At 41.6% G+C, this 20,821-nt stretch overlaps 1 protein-coding gene and 1 long non-coding RNA gene across 6 annotated transcripts in view; one reads left to right on the forward strand and one right to left on the reverse strand.

Moving 5' to 3' along the window:
* The window catches only part of rbms3 (RNA binding motif, single stranded interacting protein), a 254,977-nt gene that overhangs the window by 57,665 nt on the left and 176,491 nt on the right, over positions 1 to 20,821 (forward strand). The window contains exon 1 of one of the 5 annotated variants that reach the window (XM_051067788.1): positions 16,980 to 18,265. The exons of 2 other annotated variants lie outside the window; for them this stretch is intronic. In XM_051067788.1, the coding sequence (XP_050923745.1) occupies positions 18,191 to 18,265 (75 nt within the window). In that variant the 5' untranslated portion in view covers positions 16,980 to 18,190. Of the gene's footprint in view, positions 1 to 16,979; positions 18,266 to 20,821 lie in introns of those variants that run through there. 2 more of the 5 variants (XM_051067787.1, XM_018685390.2) reach the window with 2 other exon arrangements.
* LOC127139653 (uncharacterized) lies at positions 10,175 to 16,810 on the reverse strand. Its single transcript, XR_007809968.1, has 3 exons — positions 16,607 to 16,810; positions 14,053 to 14,143; positions 10,175 to 13,708 (listed from the first exon to the last, which is right to left on the reverse strand). It is a non-coding gene; the product is annotated as an uncharacterized LOC127139653 (long non-coding RNA).

The following is a 20,821-nucleotide window of genomic DNA, read 5'->3' on the forward strand; positions in this document are numbered from 1 at the left end:
GAAATACCCTCCCCTTCTACTTCATTGTTTTATTACTTCCCTAAATGTTATTGTAATTTCAGGCATATTAGATGCAAAAATGCCCAACAGAAGGGGAAGAAAAACAGAACCGATAGCTCAGCATGTGTCTGTCCTCTCGGCTGAGAGAGGTGAGTAAATAAAAGGAAAAAAGAAAAGCGAGCGAGGATCCAGCAGAGATCAAGAAGCTTTGCCTCCAGTGGGTTTGTAATTACAATGGAGGCAGATACATTTCCACTCTTAATATGGTGGGATGAAGATCCCTCAGGGAGGAAGGTGGTATGACAAAACAGTGGAGAAAGTCGTGTAGAAGTCAGGAGATGTGACTAGAAAGAGAGTCAAAGAGAGATTGTGTTATTTCCTGTGAATATGCAATACTAACTCTTACAAAATACTTATATATACCACATTTGCCTTGCTAAATACATTTTTGTGGAAAGATAATTGCTACCTAGATTTTGTTTACTGGCATTGTTTTTTTTTCCAGTACAGGAAGTGTGACATCCTTACACTAAACAGAAGTCATAGGGAGGTAGTTGAGGTGGATGGTTTGTGGTGCAAAGCACAATAGAGACGAGAGTACTTAAACACTTGGTTTTGATTACGCATTATAAAAGTAAACACATCCCATCCCTAGGACAGAGACACGGATGTAGACAGCAAAAACCAGGGGAGAGACAAACAGAGGGAACAGTGGAGAGATGCAGAGAAGAGTAAGACAGATGGGATGAGAGGAAAAAGGAAGATGCAGAGGAGACACATGTCCTGGGGTAACTGAGGGAGGCCAAGGGTCTTACCTCCCATGATACCTCTTTTCTTTCTATGTACTATTAACCAAACAGCTAAACATTTAAGGTAACAGCAGTGGTGAGTGGACCAACCTTCAGGTACTTTAGTATAATAAAACCTGACAAGCCAATGATTGCACATAGTGTTATTGGATTCCTTACTTAAAGCCACATGGGCCGCAAATACTCCTATAGCCTTGACTGTGACTAAGCCTCCTGTTATAGATTTTCTGGTCTATGGAGAATTGATCACAAGCACAATGGCAAAGAAGAGGAAACATTCTGTGTAGATAGTTTCCACTAATTGGTGTGACAGAGTCCATTTATGGCGGATAGCCATAAATGATGGACATACAGTGTAAGGTGAAGTGTTGACATTGTGACATGAGTTTCCACTCCTCTCAAGGAGTTTTGCTCTTGGGATATTTGATATGCAGCCTCTAGCTTTTGAGAAATTTTCTCTTTTTTAATTTCTTCTTTTCTTTGCCATTTTATTGTAATTCATTTTCACATCACCAATATTCTTTCTCTCCCAAAAGCAAAGTTTTAATGAGCTATTCCTTTGCAGTGCATATGGCAGAGCACACAACCCCATGGCAAATATTCTGAATTTTACTAATAGTCATTGTACTTCTTGATTGCCTTTATCTATGCTCTGTGCTTATCTAGGATTTTACATACATAATGGTCCATAATGGTCTTGGTTACCACATAGTTTTGTTTTTGAGAATGGTTTTAATTTTTTTTTTTTATAGTTTCACCTCTTGAATAAGTCATTTCAGTTAGACAGATACTGCTGCTTCAGTGATCATGTCATCACCTTGAATGTTTGTAACAAATGATCTTTGTATGAATATTTTATTTTCATTCATCATCAAGTTACACAATACAAACACTGCTCCACATTCCTGCTGTCAGCAAAGTTGTGCTTCCTTTCCATTGATCTACCTGTACTGTACCTGCTTAACCCTTATTTTGGCTGGGATCGCTATAGAGGTAATCAGACATGTCTGTGAGTAACCATTTCCCGCAGGGTCTCAGAAAAATTGAACTGGGCAATGATGGGACTGGTTGTTAGCCAGCGGTTTATCTTCAGCATTGAATCTTGGATTAACTGGGAAGAGATAAAGTGAAAGAGGTAATGCTCTCTGTCGACCTCTGAATCCAAAGCTGAGATGTTGTTGTGCTAAGCCACTTATCCTTGTGACTCTTCCATGTGTGTGACTGGACAAGTCAGTGAGACATGAGCATATGTTCTTAGTCAACTTTCTTTGCTTATATAAACACTTTTTTTTTTTAATCTGAACCCCAGAGCTGTTTCATTTCTGATGGTATGCTTCCCCTTTCAACAGATTATCTCCAAAGTGCTTAATATCCAGATGTTTCCAACATTGCTCCAATCATCTTGGTCTTCTCAGTCCAGATATTACTCATGTTTGTGATAGTGTTTCATTATTTTGCATATTGGGCGTGCTTGGGAATCTCTGTCTTGCATTTGTCCTGGCTTAATAGCTGTATTGGACTATTTAACTGTATACAACTGGGAGGAATTGCATTACCAGTGTGGTCTACTTCAGCTAATTGCATCCATGTAGTTAATCAGAGCTCACGCAGATGTGAGTGCGTTTGTGCGCAAGAGCTGAAGTCCGTTGATTCTGCGGTCTTGTTGTGACATGATGTACTGTATGTGGAAAGCCTGGGGATGAATTCTGAACTCGAGAGCCAGCCCGCATTGCGTCTATGTACTGCTGCAGAGTTCATCTCTCTTCATAACATATAGATAGAGACACACACACACCTACACGTGTGCCGCAGAGGACAAAACCAGCTTTTCTCTCCAGTAGGATAACAAATATCCCACTGCTGGGGAATTGGTGCAAGGATTGTTGGCTGGCCCACTGTTTCCATATGTTATCCTTTACTTCTCTATGGGGACTTTTCATCTTATCAGGCGTAGATAACAAGACACATTCCTCCCCTAATGAAAACATTTGAATGGGTTATCACTCTTTTATCTGGGGACATGGACATCCCTGTGAAGCCTTCAATTTAATCTGGAGGTGTCGCCTAAGCAAACTGTGGTTGTTACCTCATTAGACTTGCCAAGCACACACTGACCAATCATTCAGTCAATACAAACCTGCTAGTAGGGATTCCCGGCACATCTCCAGATTCACAAGGTCTGAAAACTCAGAGAAGAGCCAGAAAGGGACACTGCTAGAGTGTGAGAAAATAGGTGATAATTAGAGAGACAGAGGAATAGACAGAAATAGAAACAAACAAACAGAAAGTCAAAGAGAAGTATTATTATCAAATTGCTCATTGCAAAGTGCTGCCCTGCTGTGTCCTTTTACAGTACAACCAACCAAAACTAAGATTTAACTATAATAACGGGACCATTTGTTTGTTTATATCTGACAAGAATAAGTAGATTAAAGATATTCTTTGCATCTTCATCAGCTGCAGGTGAGACATAACTCCATCCCACCAACTCACCTTTTGATCTGTCTCTCTTTGTGAGGCCCAGGCTCTGGCTCAACCCTTGGTGTTGTGATTTGCTTAATTAGCCATAACTCACAAACACCCATTTACACAGGCTGACAGATGACACAGTCATTTAGCTGAATGAATGGTCTGCCTGCTGGCAGCGAGCGAGGGCTTGTCCGCTGGCTGACGGCCTGCACACGGCAACTGAGTTGAAGCTAGTTATCTGTGAATCGTCCAGGAAAGCAAAATGGTCAGACCGTTGAGAATGAAGGCAGTTTGATAGAAGGAAAGAAGGGAGTGGAGGGTTGTGGACAAAACCAGTTCCCGTTTATATTTTTGATGAATTCCTCAGAGAAATTCTCCATCCAAGAGAAGATTAGTGATGAATTCCTGATGGCAGAAGCAGCAGATGCCGATGTGTATTGTGCATGTGTGGTGTGGCTGGGAGAGCCTCGTGGAAGCTTTGTGATGAAGTACATTAGCTTACATTTTAGAGTCTGAGTCTCTTTCATCAGTCCTTGAATGAAGAGCATTGCTCATTCCCCAAATACTGCAATGATTCATCTTTGCCATGAGCTAGAGTGGGCTTTGTCTCAGTAATTAATTTAGCTCTCGGGACAGCAGTTGGAATGAGTCGTGTCTTCAAGGCCTAATTAAAAGAAGATTGTCAAACATATTCTAGGTCACACAGCTCAGAATCTCCAACCATTTAGGAGGGATTTTTAGGCACCGCCACTTCGTCTTTCATAGACCATTTTGCTGGCTGATAGAGTGTGGGTTACAGACTGAAAAACAAATGGTTTTATTTGCTTTGTTGATTTCTTCAGGCACCACTTGAAAATTGAGACACTTGATGTTTTGTTTATTATTGGTTGCTTGAGTCAATAACTCAATCCAATTATGGCCTTGTGTCTTGCATGTCTTTGTCTCTGTCTGAGGATGGTTTATTTGAAATTGTTACAGAATCTGATGATTTCTTTTTGTGGAAAATAGCCACACAACTTCTTCTCAGCTGAGTGAGAATGTAACTGTGCATGAATACCTTGGGTTCAGGATCACTTTCTGTAAAATAATAGTGTAGTTGTGGTTGGAAACACAGATGTTGGCACAGCATTCATCCTAACATATCAGCTGTAGCGCTCATTTTATCGAACCAGTCAGACCGACAGACTGACAGGCAGGAAGTGTCTATCTTATCTGTCCTCATAATGAGAATCAATGACTTTAGTTACAGGCACAGAATGGCTCTAACAGTACACACACATGCACACACACACACACACACGCACACACACACGCAGGATCTGAACAATTAAGCGCGAGCTGTCGGGCTTAGTGCCTGGGTCCATTGTAAGCGCTCTAAACCTGTTAGACTGTGACAGACCATTAAAAGGCTGCCAAGGCTTCCTTAATTTACTTTAACAGTGCACACTGAAGGCAGAGTGACTGAGTGCCACAAGTGTGTTCCTGTGTATGAGCGTGCATTTACTTCTATGACACTCCTTTACTAACCCCTCCTCCCCCCTTCCATGTCTGTCCCCTCTGCCTGCACAGAAACATTCACACACACACACACACACACACACACACACACACACACACAGTTTGACACTGTCTAGTCAGTGCAAAATGGAATTATCATATAATGGCCAGTTTCTGTTTATTTAAGCAAGTGCATCAAACCATTAAAACCACTGCCAACACTAATGTATTTTCTGAGTCAGATTTTTTTTGTAAATTATCAGGACATAATTTAAACAGCAGTAATTATCTTTACATTGGAAGTTTACAAACACATGCCTTTTTCTGCAGTACTGTAAAATACAGAACCTTCACATTTGTCATCATCACCATAGATGTTCTCCATACTCCATACATTAAGAAATGTTGATTAGTTTTTTGGCTACACCTGTTCTATTTAGCAGTAACAGTGAAATCTGGTAAGAACTGTCAAGAAAGTGGGAATTACATGTTTCACACCTTGTTTGTGTTTTCACACATTGAAATCAACAGCATAAACTCAGTAGATCACACTTTTCTAACTGGTGTTTTTTTCCAGCTTTTGCTGTATTTGATTCCAGTAAATCTTAAACTGCCATCTTTGCTTTAATGCAAATACTCAGAAGTTACATATTTTAGCCTGAAGCAGTTTGTAGAGGTGGTGACCAAAAGGCCAAACAATAAATATAAGACCCAGGCCCAGGTTGTAAAAACATGGAATTTCCCTTTTAAATGCTCTTGCAGCCGACTGGATTCTAACCAAGCTAATACGGTCATGATGACAAAGCATTTTGTTTGTAGGGAAATCATGTGCATTTGACACTTCTCAATGAATGCTTTTTTGGGTGGATGTTTCACCTAGCAGGCATTTCCTGTCGTGACCAGACCTTGGCGTTCTCCACCATTAGGAATTAAAGGCCCCAGCCACAGAATCCTGAGTGCCAGACCACAGGAATATCCAGAATCTGACTGAGCTTCCAAGCCTCCGCATGTTTCATTTCCGATTTCACAAGAGCGGGCGGTCCATGCAAATTCCTGGCTGTGGTATGCCACCACTCTTCATTTAGCAGCGGTTCGTGGTTGATATTAGATGTTGGACACAATGGGAGACGTTAGAGGGTGGATTAGGAAGGGTGCTGGCAGATCTTACAGGGATTTAAATGGGTGTCTTCTCTTGTTCAGATCATGTGGACTGTCATATTTACATGTCATTGCTGGATTAGTGCTGTTTCTTGGCTGTGCTTGATGGCAAATTCGGAACGTCTCATCTGTGAAATCGCTCTTCAGCAAATCAGTTTGCACCTGTTACTTTCTGTTCAGGTGATTAGTCAATGACAGGGCGGAGCAGGGGAACATAAATCACACATCCTGAGCTGTAGATGTGACCTTAATTCTAATGTTTTACTCCGATCATGCCATGGTTTTCAGCCACACATACAGACACACACATACGCTCACACACACTGACATCCTTGCACAGATGGGTTTTCATATATGGATGCCTGGGGCTGTAGTATTGGCTTTAAAAACACCCATAACATCTGTAAAGCATTATGGCTGATTATACTGGTCCTTCAGTGCAATCATGCAATATGGGCATGAGCGATGGCTGAACCTGAACCGTATGGGGAAGAAGGAGATGATGAGGCCTCTACGATTCTAATGAAGCTGTGAGGCCCATGGCTACGTATACACAGTAACACGCCCTTTCACACACACACCCTAACACATTCCTTTCACACTGCCATTTTTTATAATTTACATACATTTAGTGAGGACCTCAGATTAATTCCTTAACCCAAAACTCAAGCCTTAAAAATTCTCCCTAAAGTAACCGAACGCAACTACTTGTGATGTACATTTCTGGGTTCCTTTCTGTTCTTTGTCTGTATACATATTTAATTTTTTGTTCTCACAAACCAGATGAATCTCATGAGTGAATCACACTGCTTGACTCATCTTGTTGAAAAGGCTGTGGTGTGAAACATTAATTTGAACATCAGGTTTTGGTGTGAGTTCCACAGGATCAAAGAGAAAATGCTTCTTTCCAGACTTACTGAGTTGCAGTGCGCATAGAAATTCACCGTTAAAGAAAAAGCGAAATTCTCTTAACTGATTTCAGCAGCATTAGTCCACTTAGCCTGCAATGCACTCTGGAGACAAGGTGTAAGTGGTTGTCTCTATTAAAATTTCTTTGTATGAAAAAAAGATAACTTATGCTTTGAACTCAGATGAATCATTTGTGGTATTTTATTTTAGTGTATCAGCTGTGGCAGAACAAAACATTGAAAGTTCATCTTTGTTATTACAGTTGTTTTCCCTGTAGGCAGGATTTTTCCTGACTCAACATGAGGTGATGGTGGTACCACAACTCTGACCTACTGAGCTTTATTTAATTAGTTATCTAGGAAAGTAAATGTAACTGTGCAACAGGTTCCAAGAAGATCTACACGTGTCCTTTGCCCAAGTGAAGCTATGATTTAGATAACCCGTAATTAACAATTTTGTTTATGTCTATATAAAAAAATAAAAGGCTTCAGTTTACAAGGTAGTAAAAAAAAAGAATAATATAAAGTATGATCATACAGTATGCAATACAACAGCTTTGCAAGAAACCCTACTTTTATCAACCTTGTTATATTCCATTTTTGTTGAGGTTGTGGTGCTAGTGCAGTGCAGGGCACTATGGCCCCTTTAGAGGATGCAGTGTGTGCTGCTGTTGGGTTGTCTGGTTTTGTCCAGCTGCCTGTTTGTTTGTCGTAAGTGCATTGATAGAGTGAGCTCCTCTAACACCATCCTCCGACCAAAAAATACCACTGTCATTTAAGTCTCTGTGACTAGAGTATAAACTTGATTGAGGTAGCAGCATGGCTGTATGTGGTGTCCACATCATGTGGGAGTGAAGATACTGTTCAGACTTAAGATACAGATTACGACTTATGAGCATGTCACTGATGACTCAGTCTTTTTGTGCAACTGCTTCTTGCTCAGTACTGTCACCTGTCTTAATCAATAAACACTAATAAAAAAGCTGAATGAAATGTTAGCTACATTTCTTCAAAGGACGTCATTTACCCAGCAAGCACAAACACTGCAGGATGTAAGAAAGGGCCATAGAATACCAAAGATTTCTACATGCAAAATAGGGAGTTTTCAGACAGGTTCACAGGTTTACTAGTATGGCCATAAACCTATATATATCCCCATATATCCCTGAACAAATACACCACTTTTTTGTCTATGGCCACAGATTTAAAATACAAGCAGAAATGCAATATAAAAAGGAAGAATAGCTTAATCTATGATTCTGTTGCTGTGTCTGGTTTTGCCACGGAGCTAAGCTGCCAGGGTATTTTTGATTTATTTAACAGCAGTGTTGTTTTTGAAAGTTCCACTGTGTGTTGTTTTGGCAGCAGAAACGCAGCGCTTGAACAAGTCTTGTTTGAGGAAAGAGCTTGATTGTTCATGTCTCTGTTGGCTCTGTCAAGCAGAGACAGATATAAAGTAAAGGCACATGTTATTGCACACTTTGTTACTGCTATAAAATAGTGCAGTTTAATAGGACAAGGATCACAAACTCTATCTGACCTTCAGTACTGACAAGTGTAAAAATTTGTCAGCTGTTCCTTCCCCTATTCTCAAAGTGTCATTTAATATTGCTGCATTTTTCTATCACTCTTCATCTAACTGTATCACACTGTCTCTTCACTCCCTCTAACAGCAAACAATTATTTGTTGTGTGAAAGATAGAACCTGTGTATAACACCCTCCCTCCAGTCGTCTCCTCCCAGCCGTCAGCCCTGTTTGTATGAAAGGTGGAAGGTTTGTTGGAGCCGCTTTGCTCCATTTATTTGTTGCACTTTGATGACTTCAGTACTGCTAATTATAGAGGTGCCGCCAAGGAGGCAATCTCAAAGTACATCAGCCTAAAAGTCTTACTCTCTCTGATATTCAAATGTTACCCAGTGGAGTTGCACCATAACGTAAATGTTCTTAATCATCTGGTATATACTTTCTAGTACCTCAGTGCCATCTGGCAGTATTACCCCATACAAATCCCACGATAATGTTCCAAAGAATGAAGTGTATGTCAGAGATATGCTTCCAATTTTGAGTTGCATTCTAATGTATGTAAAGCATGCCAAGTATGCTTAAAGAGTGTACACTACACCTCCTGAGATTTAAGAATTAGCTTATGAAGGTATACTGGACTTACTAGACAGCATACATTGTTGCGCCCATTAACTGTGTAGAAGTCCTTAATAATGCATTTCTTCCACCATCTAAAGTTAAATAGACCACAGACGTCAGGTTCCCATGACCTATTTTCACTTTCAGCAAGTTGGAGAATCATTGTTTCATCAGCAAAAAATAAACCATAATGAGGGGTATGTTTTACTCTTCCATGACAGTTGGCAGTTGTCTCAAGCTGTCAGAGTCAGCTGTGGTGGTTGCCATTTGCCTTTTTTCAGGGGTCACTAACTCCCGGGATTGCAAGTCCTGCATGACCTATGCAAGTTAGTAGTTCATTCTCCTTTTAGTTAAATTGGGGTTCAATGCCAGAACCTTCATGCTGTGAGGCAACAGTGCTAACCACTGCACCACAGAATGAGAGGAACTGAAATAACAGGTGATAAGTCTCTGTCAGTTTGTTACTATGAATATCCCCTTTCACATGAAAGTAGTTATATGATCTGTTGTGGATAAAAAGATATTGATTACTGTTGCTTTAAAGGTTAATTATCATGAGGAAGAAGCTGCTGCAGTGGTCGAATGTAAAATGTAATGCAGCAGAAAGTCCCAGTGGGTGACATGCCAGGTGGTTGCCTGTGCGGTTGGGGTCAGCGGCCTTCACCTCTTCACCGTTTAAATAAAATAAGAGGTCAGAATTGCAATTATGAACGTCGCAAATTCACACCAATTTCTATTCTACGACTGTGTGTGTTTTCTGTTATGTTAAAACAAATGCAGGAGCAAAATGCCTTGTCCATTAATTCAGTGTTATTTTGTCCTGAAGCTTGTCTCCTCAGCTCTCTCCCTCTGTTTTCTTTGTCTCCTGGGCTTCATGCTTTGCATGCAGAGGATGAGACACCGGGGGAGGTTAAGAGAGGAGCTGGAATGGAGTTCTGCTCCATTTACCACCCTGAAATATTCCTCTTAGAACGACACACTCTGTTTTCTCTCTCTCCTTACTCTCTCCACTGTTTCTCACTCAGCCTGTCCCCTCCCTTTCACTTCTCATCTCTGTGTGACATGTGGTCATTTCACTTCATTCCAGGATGGCTTAGCAGTGCTTTAAAACATTGCCGCTGTCCTCCCATCCCATCCTGCTCAATTGCAGGCGGCATTGAGCTTCATAAGCCTTTACAGGATCTTTTCCTGGATAGCTATAACTCTTTACCCAGTGTCCATTCTCTATCTGCTGTGGGCAGAACCTACAGCACCTTTCTCTTATTACTTCACTATTTCACTCTTCTACCTGTGTGCCACTGACACGCTTGCCCGTGAACACCAGGAATCACACACACTCACACTCACAGTAAATTGGCCAGCATCTTCTTGTTTATGTAGTTTTATTTTAGACCTCCAAAATTTTGCACTTCCTCTTATTTTCTAATGCATAAGCACACTCAACTAGGCAGAAAAAAGAAACACAAACTGACAATAATGAATGACTTTGCACTTGGATCTGTTCAGGGCATTGCCACAATGAATAAAACAAGATGCACCTCATAGACTCTGAGTGCTCTGATGAAGCTTTGATAGCCCTTTCGTGGAATCGGTGAGTTCTGATTAATTTGTGCCTTTTTCTGTGGGCTCTGCTGACTATTTCTTCTTCTTCTAAAGAATGTGGATTTTGAATATTTTGGCTTAGCAGGTCCACATGGAAAATATCTATTGTTTAAACTCACTCTCTCTCTGCCTGTGCAGCACTTAATTTCTTGTTATGCAGAGATTTTCTTGGCATCATCTCTTCCTCATTTATGCTGTCCCTGGCAGTGGGAGTATAGCTGGTTCACAAAAGGACATGGCTGGCTTTCTGTTGCAGAGAAAAAACACGCACACACACACACACACACACACACACACACACACATACAGTACACTCACTGGTGCTCATGCTAGCATGCACACAGAACTGTCACAGCTGTAGTCCACGTGACTTTAAATGTAGTTTCTTGACCAAAATACACAGATGCAGATACACGCATTTGTGCATGTATATAGGCAAAATGCTTAATCTCACACTCAAATACACACAGATGTGCCCTCCCTGTGCGCCCCAGTACAAAATCATTTACAACAACTTCGATCTTTTCTCGGAATCACGTTAATCAGGAAACGAGTTGGACGGCTGTTTGTACATTTCACATTTGGAGTAGAGATATAGTAAGTGTATGCAATTAACTCTTTTAGGTCTATTGCCAGTCCCTTGTTGGGTGTAGTGAGGGGTGCTGTGCGTCATTTTTACTCATGCACGCCTGGTCTCATATTTCCTCCCCATTAGGCCTGCGTTGCTCTCCTCTGTGTTGTGATAGAAGCTAATGACTCACTGGAGATCTGCCTGGTGTTTATCAAATGTCTCAGTGCGGGGCTGGTGGTCCGGAGTCAGTCTGCCCTCTTCACATTATTATGGTAGTATTAGATAAACAGCCTAAACCAAGATATGTGACTATCATATAGAAAGAAATAAAAATAAAGAGAAGTACCCTGCAATGATATCTTGACTATATCACTCTGCTCTTTGCGCTGTGTAAAATTATACTCTCAGAGGGAGATGTGTTGAATTACCTCAGGCTGTCATCCGTTAATGCACTGATAAGAATGTATCAGGGAACTGTATGTGTCAGAGATGCACTGAACTTACGCACATAATATTAAGATACCTCCTCACGGGGAGGTGGGCGTTTTAGCATGTGCCTGTTTTGTGTGTGTGCTTCCTGTACTTCAGTAAGTCTGGTCAGCTTCTCAGATCACAGTGTTTGAGGAGGAAGGCTTGAAAGGATGCCACTTACATTACTGGGCAATTTGGCTTGAGCTCGACAGTGTACAAACACAATAATAAAACTTTACTTTCAGCTCATTTGTCTGATTGGAGACCAACTCTATCATTTAAAATCAAGACTGCCTTTTTTTGCACATGTATTATAATTTTGACTGTTTGAAAATCAGATGATTTAACAAGCTGATGGATTTCAGATGTTGTTAAACACATAATCGAATTAGTTATCACAACATGGGAACGAAATTCATGAAACACTATGAAGACAAATTGAAGCTCATTCTGTACTCTAGAGCCACATCAGAGGTTATCCACCCTCTTTCTTTCTGTGGTTTGTGCTGCTTTTCCTTTCAATTCTAGTAAAACTGCCAAAATCTGTGGTTTTCTTGTAGACCTCATAAACTGACATATTTGCAGTTATTAAATTATCTCTCTTTTTTACTGTTGATCATGAATTTGGCATCAGTCTGTCTCAGCATGCCTTTATATTTAACTAAAAAAAGATTCTGCTTTAATGAAAAAAATCTTTTTATAGCAGTTTGTATAAATGCTACAGATTTATACAAATTTCGTCATCTACACCAAGTACCAGGTGATCCTCTTCTGTGGTATGAAGAAAACTTGTAGGCAAGCAGCATCTGTCACTGTTCCTGATTGGATTCATCAACATTCAGTCATGTTTTCTAGGATTATTGTAAACTATATTCAGATGATCTCTGCTGTAAGAACCCGGGCACAATCCAAGAGCTTTGATAAATGGTTGTGTCTGTGTTCAAACAACATATGCACATCAACCATGTCATAGTTTGACTGGTAAGTTCATCTTTCACTTTATCATGAACAAAAAGCCCCAGGGAAGCTGGTTAGTAGGGCTACATCACTAGGTCTGCATTAAACATGTAAGATGATCTTTTGGTGCTTGGGTATCTCCCAGTAGAACCACTGCCAAAAGCAAAAGGCCCTGCTGTTCCCCAACTCCACTTCCCTCCTTCCCTCCCTTCCTCTGTTCTTCCAGCCCTCCTTTCCCACCACCCCTCCCCTGGCGCTGCGCCAGCCTTCCCTCGAATTCCACACATCTGGTCATTTCTGGGAAACACCCACGTCATTACTGTCCAACAAACCACAGGAAACAAAGCCTCTTGGTCTCTGCAGCAGCTCGGAGAAGTACTGTAGTTGCCCTTGGGGAGGGGTCGGGCAGTGGGGCGAGATGGTTGTGGACTTTCTAGGAATTCAATTTTGAGGGGAACATTGTGTAACTCTTTAGTGTTTTTGTCTTTAGAGGGCAACTTATAGTTCTCTTTCAGTTTTTTGTGTTTTGTTTTTGCTTTTTTCCATCTTCCTTGTAAATAGAGATTTAAGACATTTAGCAGAATCACTGGTGTTGTCAGGGCAGCTAGTCAATAAAAGGGCAGCCCTTTCAGTGCCTCCTCAGGACACTAATATCACTGTGGACATTGATATAATTGAAATATCTTACGAAAAAATTGCTTTTACTGTGCTGCTGAGCTAACTTGCCAAGTGAGAATTCCACTGACCTGGTTGAATTAAGGCTAAATTAAAAAAAAAAAACCCTAACACTGTCTCTTGAACTTCTCTGGCTCTTACCGGAGGCCATGCTGTGATCACGCTGAAGTTTTGTATTACTAGACTTGCTTTCATTCTTTAGAGGGGAATTTCAAGTACTTAACACCTTCAGGGGCATGATACACCCTCAGCTGTCTTCCTCTTCTTCTATTTTAAAGTCCTGTTGATGACTCACTCATGTTCTCAATTTAGAAAGTGAATCAACGAGCATCAGAAGAGGACCTCAGAACAGAAGAGCAGCAGATGGCTCTGGCTCTGTTTTATGAAAATGTTTGACAAACCTGGCTGCAGAGATAGTAGTATTTCTCAGTGCTGGTTTTTGAATATCCTGAAAGCAGCAGAGATGCACAGATCAGTTTTCACTCACTGTTCAGAACACTGAATGCAATTTGAGGCAGTATAGCATTTACTGTGCTGTTCTGGATGGCAAGCCGAAGTGTACTATAGTGTACAAAGCAGTTCGAAGAACCCGGGTGGAAAACATCTTTTCCTTTTTCAATGGTTCTCAGATGTAGTCCTTTAAAATTGAGTTTTTTAAGTTATTTTTTAGGCTTAATTAGCTTAAACTAAATGTTCTGCATGTCCTATGCCACAACTCCAACAGCATGGAGATTATGTGAAATGAGTGTTGCGTCAGAATGAATAATATAAGAACAAGAGAAACTCACTCACTCTTTCTCTCTTTCCATTAAAAAGCTGGCTGCGTATCACCGCTCTATGACGTCAGTTCCACAGATTCAGACAAGAACACCCCCATCACCGCCTGGGCAAAACACACATCCACATTTTTCAAGGTCTGCTTCCACGGAATAAGACACAGCGCCGGCATTTATTTACATACAATGAGCAGTACTGCTCTCCAGTCACTTAATGTGAAATTGCCTTTATAAACTAACCTTTGCCAGCTCAGGGGTAAAAGCTGAAAGTTCACATCAGCCAGTTCTCATGGTAGTTTCTAGTGTCGTCTTTTAGGGCCACAGGTCAAGTTCTTTAGTTTCAAGAGTCAAGTCTCAATTCCCGACTCTTAATTCTTAATGGTTGGATCAATGAATATTAATGGTTTAGCTGACCAGTGTCTGTGTAATGGTACTCTCATGTGTTTCCATTCTGTGTCGACTAATTTGAATAATTATTAGAAAAAGTCAGTGGGTTCACAGTCAGAAATAGCAGCAGATATTCCATAATTAGGAGATATTTTGATTTATTTTCTAAAATATGCTTTGCTTCAACTAATGATAATTTTCGATGTAGATTAATCTGCAGATTATTTTCTCTATTTGATTAATCATGTTGTTGTCAGGAAGGTGTAAAAAAAATGCCCAATATAATTCCCCACAGCCAAAGGTAATTTATTCAAATAGCATTTTTTCTTTTTTTACTTTACCAACAAACCATTAAAATCCTCATATTTGAGAATCTCCATAATTTATGCTTGAAAGATTACTTAAATGATTAACTGATTATCAAAATACTTTTCTGTAAATTGACTCATCAATTAATCCACTAGTCATTACAGCTTTAGTTTGAATAAAATCAGAACTTTAAAAAATCATTAATTACAAAAATCTGATTAACAAAGCATTGTACAAACACACTGTTTGAACATGTATTGCTTTTTTCCCCCAATTACTCTGATGGACTTTTTTTCCCCTCCATATTTGTCCTCATTTTCTACTGGAAGAGCATAATTTGCAGCAATTTAAGGTGGAAATCCAGATCTGATGAGCCTGATCTCTGTAATACAGAGAAAACTTTATGTGGTGGCTCAGTGGACACACACTGGTAAAAAGACACAAATCTTCCCTGCCTCTATGCCTCTTTCAGTTTCTATCTCCCAATGTGTCTTTCTTTATTTTCTCTGTGTATTGCTTCTTCTATTATTCTCTCCATCAGCCTTTGTTCCCTACTTTCTGCCTTTCACCAGAAGCTGAGGGTTTGTGTGTCTAGTTGATTCTGAGGCTGCTAATCTGGTAATCCACAATAGATATCAGCCTCATCTCTTTCCTGCAGATAAAAGTGGCCTCTCTGATAATTATATTTTCCTCTCCATGTCTGTAAAAGGCTGCCCTTACCCTTTCGTGCTTTGTTTTGGTCCCTGGGATTCTTCTGCTGGTATTGATTCAGTCTGTCCACATGCGCTGGGCCTTTTCAGACTCATAACTCTCATAAAAAGTATGTGACATTTGCACTGCATTATGTGTCTAGGAGTGTGAAAACAAACTCTTTTTTTAGTTTTAAAAGTTTTAAAATAATATGTACTGAAATATCATTCATTAATTTCCTTGTGACTGATTAATCAATTAACTGGATAGTGAGTACAGCATTTCCTGTAGTATACATTTTGATAGAACGAGGTAATTATCAATAGACTTGGTGGTAAAGAATGTGTATTTTCTACAGCTGAACTCACTTAAATTGAGTATTGCAATAGAGATGTATGTAATTAGGTTATTATTGTTTCAGAAGGAGACAACGATCTCATGGGTTTTTGTATAACGCTCTCAAGTGTAACAGATGAAATATAAAACTACACTCATCAAAGTCGCAGGTCTATTTTCAGATGTGGAAATTGCCAAAATGTAATTGTTTTCAGTCCAGTAATTTCGTGGTGTAGTTTTTGGCTGCAGTTTCCTGCAGGACTCAGAGCAGGTAATTTAAATGAAAACCTAGCTGATTTGCTAATTGAGTGAAAAATGAGGCTCCTGAACTTATGACCTCAGCATCACTGAGATACCTTTGAGGACTTAAGGTCAGTTCCTAGCCATGTACGTGGGTGCACGTGACTGAGTGTGTGTTTGTGTGTGAGACCAAAAAAAAAGGGAGTGGGACTTTCTGAGCTTAATGTTTCCCTGTGTTTGATCTTGTTTGGATAAGTATGAGTGTTCCTGCGGTTACTTGAGATCAAGCAAACACTCACTGACAAGACATTTTTTAAATGTTTTTGGTCATAGTCATGGTCAATCAAAAGAGATTAGTACCTCCACTGTCATCTTTTGATGTTACACAGGAAGTAATTTCTTTTTCATTCTTTTCAGCCTTTTGTATTATTATAGTGTTATTATTGCTCGTGAAAACTGAATGCACATCCTCTTTGGTGACCCTTGAAGTGAAAGACAAGTTCCAAACCTTAATGACTATATTGCGATCTATTATTTCCTTTTACAGTAAGCTCCACCTAAAAGTAGAGCTTAATTATTAACTGACATTTCCTCATATTCATACTCACATATTCTAAAAAGCTGCACACTGAAATTGGTTCATCCACCTTTCCTGGTTTTGAAGTTAAATCAGTGTAGTTTGTTCAGAGAAAGTGTTGAGGGCACAGTGTGTTCCAGGTGGTAGCTCCATGTGCAGCCAGTAGGGGGAATCGACTGCTCGCGCTGCCGCCATCCCCTTCCCGTCTCTGCTCCTCTTCTCCTCTTCCCTGCATTCTCCCAGGTTGTGGAAACACTGCAGCCCGCTGGTCTGTGTCTGGATCCCTCTCTCGCACAGAGCTGCTCAAGACCCTCCTACCGGCTGGGCTAGGAGGAAGGAGGAGGCAGTCTGCTCTGCTCGCAGCCTCGGACGAGCCCCCTTTACCGCCCTGTCAGTGTGGAGGAGAAGGAGAGATAGAGAGAGAGAGAGAGAGAGAGGCTGGGAGTCTCAGTGATAGAGAACGCGCACGCAAGAGAGAGAGAGAGCAACTGTGTGACAGAGGGAAAGAGAATGAGGCAGGCTGCTTAGAGGAGTGAGAGAGCCAAGGAAGAAATAAGGAACACATTTTACAAGAGCAGGAAGAGGGAGGATCGCAGACGAGGGACTCCTTCTTTACTGGGCACCTGGGACACAGTCACTGTGGGTTTTTTTTTTCACTCGTCTTCTAGCTGGAATCAAGTGGATTGACTAACCAACCGGTGGATTTTTTTAATATACGTTTGTGCCACATCATTTAGAAACTAGGATAATTTCTCTTGCTGGCTCGACCGCTACAGACTGAGATTGCTTTCTGTGCCTGTGCCTGTGCTCAGCTCTCGTGTTGTGATTCTGCTCCGTGCACAAAGTGCATCTGTCGGCAACCGGTGCTGAGGATATCTCCCCTCTGTCAAACAGGACAGCACGCAGCCACCGTTGGATCAGACTACAGAGGAGAGAGAGAGGGAGAGTGCGTGTATATGTAAGAGAGGGAAAGAGAGCGAGAGAGAGAGAGAGAGGCAGTGAGAGAGTGTCAGATTCACAGTGTGTTTGAGAGAGAGGCAGATTAAAGCCCAGGCGAAAGACTGGAGTGAAACAGCTTAAATAGAGAAGTGAACCTATACGTCCTCTCCCGTTTTCCTTGCCATCCCTTTCCTCCTCCTCTCCTCCTCCTCTTCCTCTCCCATTTTCCAACATTTACAGGACTGCCAGAGCTACTGCCACCTGCACCTCTTCACGTCTTCTCTTTCCTCTTCTTCCTCTACCTCACCCTTATCACGCGTTACTATCCGATACCAGCTGCTGACAGACACGCTGCTCTTGGTTCTAGCACTTGTGGAAATATTTCCATTGATCCACCAGTGAGAGACTGAGTGAGCATCCGCCCGATACTGAGGCTCCGGACCGGTGAGGCAACCGTTCATTAGGAGCTTCTCCATCAGAGGCAGACCTTCTCCCAGCTGCTGTCCGGCACGCAGACCCTGCCTTCTCCCTGGAGGACTGGCTAACGACACAGTGTGAGGACAGTAAAGACAGGAATTGCACAGCCCCTCCGCTGCCTCTATCCCATTGCTAGCTTCTTGGCAGCTCCCACCCCCGTGTCACCATTCCCTGCCTCAGTGCTAAGGATTCCAGCTACATGGGCAAGCGATTGGAGCAGCAGCCAATGTACCCTCAGTACACCTACTACTACCCCCACTATCTCCAGACCAAGGTATGCCGCTCCTCTGCTCTTCTTCCATCACTCAAGCCCACTCATCTACTCCTACACTACTGCCCTATCTCCCTCCCACCCTCCCTCCCCCTCAACCGCCCTTCCCTCCCTCCACTCCTTCTCTTCCACCATCCTCCCCTCATCCTCCTCTCATTCCTGAGTGGAGATGGGATTTGATGGATAGCTGGCCTTGGCTGTGATGGTTTGAGATGGCAGGTTACCTTGTTGGAGTTTAGATGTCTGTGTCAGTGTGTGTGTGTGTGTGTGTGTGTGTGTGTGTGTGTGTGTCTGAGTGAAGGATCATGGATCAGGGATCAAGGCCAGAGACTTTGGTCTACTGTTAGTCCAGCCCACTAGACCGTTACTGGGAGCTGTCCAGTAACCTACATCCATCCCTCACCTGCAAACTGATGAGCTCTTGGTGTGACGCACTGCAATGGCATAAAGTGTAACATGTTCAATAACTTGTATAGATTTAGAGGCTTTTGTTAATCAAAATAACTGACAGACAGCATTAAACAAATGACAGAATTAGGATCCAAATTTAATTTACTAATGAAGTATTTGCAAGCTGAATTCAGGCCATTGTTTCCATGCTTCAATGTCACTTTTCTAAAGAGGCAAATAAAACATTTAATTATGAAGCTGCTGATTCACTTAACAGCACAAATGTCTTGTTTTTGCGCTTTACAAAGAGGGGACAACGGGGGTAAAAATCCCTCCTTTCTGGTGTGATGGTCAGTGTGGTTCTGACACAGAACAGGCATGAGGAAGGTTGCCCATATTTGCTCTAGCTGTACTATGCATCAGTGCCTCTGGGATGGAAGCTCAAGCCTGGGCCCTGATGGCTGCCAGGACACTGGCTGGGCACACTACCCAGACATCATCAAAGGATTAAAATGGAAGCCTTTTGGGGATTACTCTATTTGTTTTTCTACCACATGCGCACCACTAATTTCTGCCCATTATTGTGATGGTGTGATGCACAGCAGAGGCTGAACAAGATGCTGAAGGTGTCCAGTTGTGGTATATATGTTGTAGTCAAGTCACAGCCAGCCACTGAAGTAGCATTGTATATGATATTATTACCTTACACAAAGATATTCCAAGAGTATTTTTCCCTTCTCTGTAATACACAATTTTATTTGGTGCTCTAATGTGACAATTTAAACACCCCTGCAAAGAAGAGTAAACAGGGCTGGGTATCGAACTTCAGTACTATTTGAGTACTGACCCAAATGCGCATCAAATAGTATTGCAAGTTGGCACTGAATAAAAAAAGGAAAAAAAAGACTTGTTTACTTATTTATCAGATATTTCCTTATCGAGATTTTGAAACTTTTCTAGTTCTAGTTCATATTTCCTTCAGGAAAAGTCTTTATTTAACTCTGAATCATTGAGAAAAGAAAACATATTTATTTTCCCATACAAAAGGTATTGAAAAAAGCATTGTTTTGATATTGGTTTCAAATCTCAGGTGTTTTATTGGCAGCAGTGTGGAATTTTCAAACAATTCTCAGCCAAAGGAATAAAATTTGAAATGTGGCAGATTCTCCCCTATTTAAAACAGAAATAAAGAAGGGTAAAATTGTTAAAGCAATTAATATATCAACAGAATTGTTAAAAGCTAAATACGTGATGTTTTGATACATTTCCACGTGGGGCTGTATTGTGAACCATTGCACTTCCAGCTGGGAGGACCTGCCTGCAGCCCCACCTGGAAGTCCACAAGCTCCCCCCCTGATTTATAGTTTAATACATTTGTGCTGCTGCCATATGGCTTCCCTCTTCCTCCCACCCCTCCTTCCCTACTCCTTCCATCATCCCCCTCTCCCTCCCTCCCCCTTCTCATATCTCAGAGTTGCTCATCTCGGGGGCCTCTCAATCAGGGTATGCCCCTCCATTCCCCTTCCTCCCTCCCTTCCACTTTTCTTTTCCCCTTTTCCTCCCTCCTCTTGCTTTCTGCCTCCCATGCTCTGTTGCAACAGGGCCCCCTGCCTCCTTCGCCTATGCTGCAGTTCACTCCCAAGGTCAGCGCAGATCCGATCTTGCCACCGTCAGCGATTGATGTACCCTTGAGTGAGCTGCTAGGCTCTTGTGTCATGCAAACTAGACCCATCGTGGGGGGCATACATTTCCGTTTATAAATCAGCAGCCGACATTCATATTCATTTTCATGGTTAGTTAGCATAGCCTGTGGCCTCGTCGGTTGATATGATAGAGCCACAGACAAGGGTCAGTAGGAGAGAGGGAGGCGGCGTGAGAGGCCAAAGTGTTGGGCGATGTGGCCAAGAGGGCTGCAGGTGAGCTATCTCACGCTCTCATTAATGATCATTGATAGCTCGATTACAGAGAGGGGAGGCTGGCAGGTTCACTTCACACAGTCGACAAAATCACACGCCAGTCACTTTGGCCTGACATGCGCACACACATATGTCGAATTCACTGCCAAGTTCTCTTTTTTGTGCACATACCTCTGCTCAGATTTAGCCATCAGTCTCAAATCACACAGGTATTTCTGTTCATATTCACTGCTGGATTCTCAATGTATAGCCT

The sequence above is a fragment of the Lates calcarifer genome, linkage group LG3 (assembly GCF_001640805.2).
Source record: "Lates calcarifer isolate ASB-BC8 linkage group LG3, TLL_Latcal_v3, whole genome shotgun sequence".
NCBI lineage: Eukaryota > Metazoa > Chordata > Actinopteri > Centropomidae > Lates > Lates calcarifer.